Source organism: Poecilia reticulata, linkage group LG12 (assembly GCF_000633615.1).
Source record: "Poecilia reticulata strain Guanapo linkage group LG12, Guppy_female_1.0+MT, whole genome shotgun sequence".
Classification (NCBI taxonomy): Eukaryota; Metazoa; Chordata; class Actinopteri; order Cyprinodontiformes; family Poeciliidae; genus Poecilia; species Poecilia reticulata.
Genome location: NC_024342.1, coordinates 26,100,078 through 26,103,673, shown reverse-complemented (window position 1 = coordinate 26,103,673; position 3,596 = coordinate 26,100,078). Strand labels below are relative to the sequence as shown.

General features: G+C 58.4%; 1 protein-coding gene across 7 annotated transcripts in view; it reads right to left on the bottom strand.

Annotated features, from left to right (window-relative positions):
- Window positions 1–3,596, bottom strand: part of sptan1 (spectrin alpha, non-erythrocytic 1) — a 22,061-nt gene that overhangs the window by 1,871 nt on the left and 16,594 nt on the right. For 5 of the 7 annotated variants that reach the window (XM_008424843.2, XM_008424844.2, XM_008424845.2 and 2 more), the window contains 11 exons: window positions 3,221–3,341; window positions 3,018–3,139; window positions 2,816–2,948; window positions 2,644–2,742; window positions 2,407–2,566; window positions 2,229–2,305; window positions 1,652–2,158; window positions 1,465–1,577; window positions 815–832; window positions 315–369; window positions 41–237 (listed from right to left, as the gene is read on the bottom strand). In XM_008424843.2, the coding sequence (XP_008423065.2) occupies window positions 41–237; window positions 315–369; window positions 815–832; window positions 1,465–1,577; window positions 1,652–2,158; window positions 2,229–2,305; window positions 2,407–2,566; window positions 2,644–2,742; window positions 2,816–2,948; window positions 3,018–3,139; window positions 3,221–3,341 (1,602 nt within the window). Of the gene's footprint in view, window positions 1–13; window positions 238–314; window positions 370–814; window positions 833–1,464; window positions 1,578–1,651; window positions 2,159–2,228; window positions 2,306–2,406; window positions 2,567–2,643; window positions 2,743–2,815; window positions 2,949–3,017; window positions 3,140–3,220; window positions 3,342–3,596 lie in introns of all 7 variants that reach the window. The other 2 variants (XM_008424849.2, XM_008424850.2) reach the window with 1 other exon arrangement.

Here is a 3,596-nt window from a genome sequence, read left to right as displayed (position 1 = left end):
TTAGCTGCCGTTATCGGCGCCACCAGCGGTTCTGCCGTACCGGGCCTGGATCTGCTGCTCCAGGTTGTGCTGCATCCTCATGCCCAGCTGGTCCAGTTGGTCCCACTGCTGGGCCAGCCCCACGGTGCTGTGCTCCGTGTACTTGTTGTCCAGGATCAGAGCCTCCTCCATGGCCGCCCCCAGATCCTCGATCTTCTTCAGCTGGCTGCGCATCGCCCGGATCTCCTGGTGCTTCCGCTGCATCGGGTCAAAGGTCACGCTACCGGGTCAGAACCGCCGGCAGTCGGTGGTGTGAATACGTGTGAGCTGCTCACCTTGGTGGCCTCCAGCTGAGACTCCAGGGTTCCGGACTCTTCCACCATGCAGGACCTGAGACCCGGCGAGAGATCGGATCAGAACCAGAACGTTCACATTCCACCACACGTCCACACCAAACACCAGAACCATGCAGCAGCTGTTAGTGGGTCGGAACCAGAACTCCGGATCCAAACCTCAGCTCCAGGACGGTCTGGATCAGAACCTCTGGAGAAGTTCTGGTCCAGACCGGGTCGACGAGCCGAGGTCCGGGTCGGGTTCTGACAGGGGGTGGGGCTAGTTAGCAGGGAGGTGCCGAGCAGATCAGAACCAGAACCAGAACCAGCTGAACCTTCCAGAAAGATCATCAGCTACTTGGTACTGATAGAGACAGAAAACCCGACGCTACGCTAAGCTAAGCTAAGCTAACAGAGAGGAAGAGGAGGAGGAGGAAGAGGACACGTCAAGCTGACCACCATCATCATCATCACACATTCATAGAGGAGGAGGAGATACTGACCCGTCCAGAAGATACGTCCTGATTGGATGAGCCGCCGCGGCAGAGAGAGAGAGAGAGAGAGAGAGGCGGTTAGCAACACGGCAACAGAACCGGATCAGAACCACAGCAGCAGGTGGATCGGATCCGACACATTGATCAGGAAAAACATCTAAATAAATCAATAAAGGAATTTAAATCACTGTAGAAGCAGAGAGTTTTTCCTTCCACCTAACTTTCCAGCTTCTTCATCCGAGTTGAACCCTGAATGCTGATTGGATGTGAAACTGACGCATTTTTAAATAAACTTATTTATTTAATGACATAAAAACTTTTTCAGTTTCTTCATTCATCAACCCAGCAGCCTGGTTGCCATGGCGACCACACGCTGCCGAGCCAGGCGGTGGCAGCATCATGCCCGACGCGTTTCAGAACCAGAGGGGGAGGGCGGGGGGGGGGGAAATGATGCTGAACTGAAAAGTGCGGTGTGTGTCTGCGTTGGATTGGTTTCCTGCGATGCGACCAAAAGGTGTGAATACTTTTCCAGAGCAGCTGCAGCGTTTCAGACTCATGATCGCTGTAGCCTGTGATGCTAGCAGCAGCTAGCATGGAGCTGCTAGCTGCTGCTAGCATGGAGCTGCTAGCTGCTGCTAGCGTAGCGGAACCGGACCTACCTGGTCTCCTGCAGCCACTGGTGGAAGGCGTTGGCGTGCTGAGCGAACTCCTGCCGCAGCTTGTCGTTCTCCTCCTGCCTCCTCTGCTCCTTCTGCAGCTCCAGCTCTCTCTCCTGCAGACAGACAGAACCAGAACCGTGATGCCGGGCCGACCCGGTCCCGCCGGAGCCGGAGGTTCCATCCGGACCTTGATGATCTTCTGCAGGTTCCTCCAGGTCTCCTCCAGGGCCTCCATGGTGAACCAGGTGTAGGGGTTGGACACCACCTGGTAGCTCTTGATCTGCTGGTCCAGCTCGGCCAGCTGGCTGAAGTCGGTCTGGGCCGAGCTCAGCGACGAGCGGAACGCCTCGTGGGCCTCGCGCAGCGCCCGGATCTCCTCCAGGGAGTTGCAGCGGACCGGGTCGGTCAGGTCCTCCTCGGCGTTCTCGAACCAGCTGTTGAAGGCCGAGGCCTTCTTGGCGAAGGTCAGGAACAGGTCCTCCACCTTGCGGAAATGCTCCTGCGCCTCCAGCAGCTTCTTCTTCCGCGCCGCCGAGTTGGACAGCAGCTGGTTCCAGCGCTTGATGAGGGCGGCGTGCCGCGCCTCGATGGCCTTGGACTGGACGTGCTTGGCGGCCAGCAGCTGGTCCTTCAGCGCCGTGATGTTGGTGATTCCTTCCTGCTGGAAGGCCTGCAGGCCGGCGTCGAACGTCTCCTGCAGAGGGTGCAGTCAGAGGTCAGGGGTCACGCAGAGAGGAGGAGCGGAGGCTCCGAGGAGAACCCACCTGTTTGGTGAGCAGCGTCTGGACCGAGGACAGGTCTCTGCCGTAGTCGTCCGTCTTCAGGCTGTTCTCCTTCTCACCTGAGCAGACGGACAACGTTCAGAACCCGGTTCTGGTTCTGGCCACGCCCCCTTCCTAGCCAGCCCCGCCCAGCACCAGAGGAGGTTCTGGAGGTCCGTACCGATCCAGCTCTCCACCACGTCGGCCTTCCAGTTGAACTGCAGGAACGCCGAGTTCTCGTCCAGCTTGGCCTTCCTCTGGGCCGCCGCCCTCTCCAGCTCCGACACCTTCCCTCTCAGGGCGGCCATCTTGGCGCTGATGTTGTCCACGTGGTGGTTGTTCTGAAGGGAGCAGAGCAGAGTTTGGTCTTCGTGCTGCAGGGGAACCGGTTCTGACCGTTGTGGACTCGGGAGCGGACCTTCTTGATGAGCTCCTCTCCGTTGGCGCAGACGTCGCTGACCCGATCCCGGTGGACCGTGAAGTCCGTCTCAAACGCTTCGTGTTTCTTCAGCAGGCCCTGAGGAGGAAGAGGCAGCAGCTCAAGGCCTCTGGGATCAGAGGAAGTGACCCGGACAGGAACAGGAAGTCACCTGCACCGCCGCCAGCGTGTCTCCGTAGTCCTCGCCTCCAACCAGGTTCAACTTCTCATTGATCCAAGCTTCCTCCTCCTCCACGTTCGCCACAAACTGCTGGTATTCCAGCGACTCCTCCAGCCTCTTCCCTCTGGAACCAGAAGCAAACAGCTTCAGAGCCGTTCCAGGAGGTCAGGCTCTCCGAATCATGACCTCTGACCTGGCTCCAGACAAATCCTTCAGCTCCTTCCAGTGGTCCACGAACTGGGCCAGCCTCTGCTGGATCTCCTCCTGACCGATGGTGTTGTCATCAGACAGCTTCTTCCCAGTGTCCAGCACCGACTGAGGAACAACATCCCAAAGTCAGGAAAAACATCTGCTGTCCCTGCCTGACCCAAGAGGTCAGAGGTCAGGAGGACCTACCTGGATAGCCGGCTCATGAGCTGCCAGTTCGGCTTCCAGCCTCTTATGCTTCTTCCTCAGGTTCTGAACTCCCGTCAAATCACGTCCGTAATCCTCCGATCCGACCAACAGCTTCTTCTCCCTAAGGGATTCAGAGCAGAGGTCAGTGAAGGTGACCAGTTCCCCCTGAGGACCAGAGGTCAGTGAAGGTGACCGGTTCCCCCCATTGACCAGAGGCCAGTGAAGATGATCGGTTCCCCCCATTGACCAGAGGTCAGTGAAGGTGACCGGTTCCCCCCATTGACCAGAGGTCAGTGAAGGTGACCGGTTCCCCCCATTGACCAGAGGTCAGTGAAGGTGACCGGTTCCCCCCTGAGGACCAGAGGTCAGTGAAGGT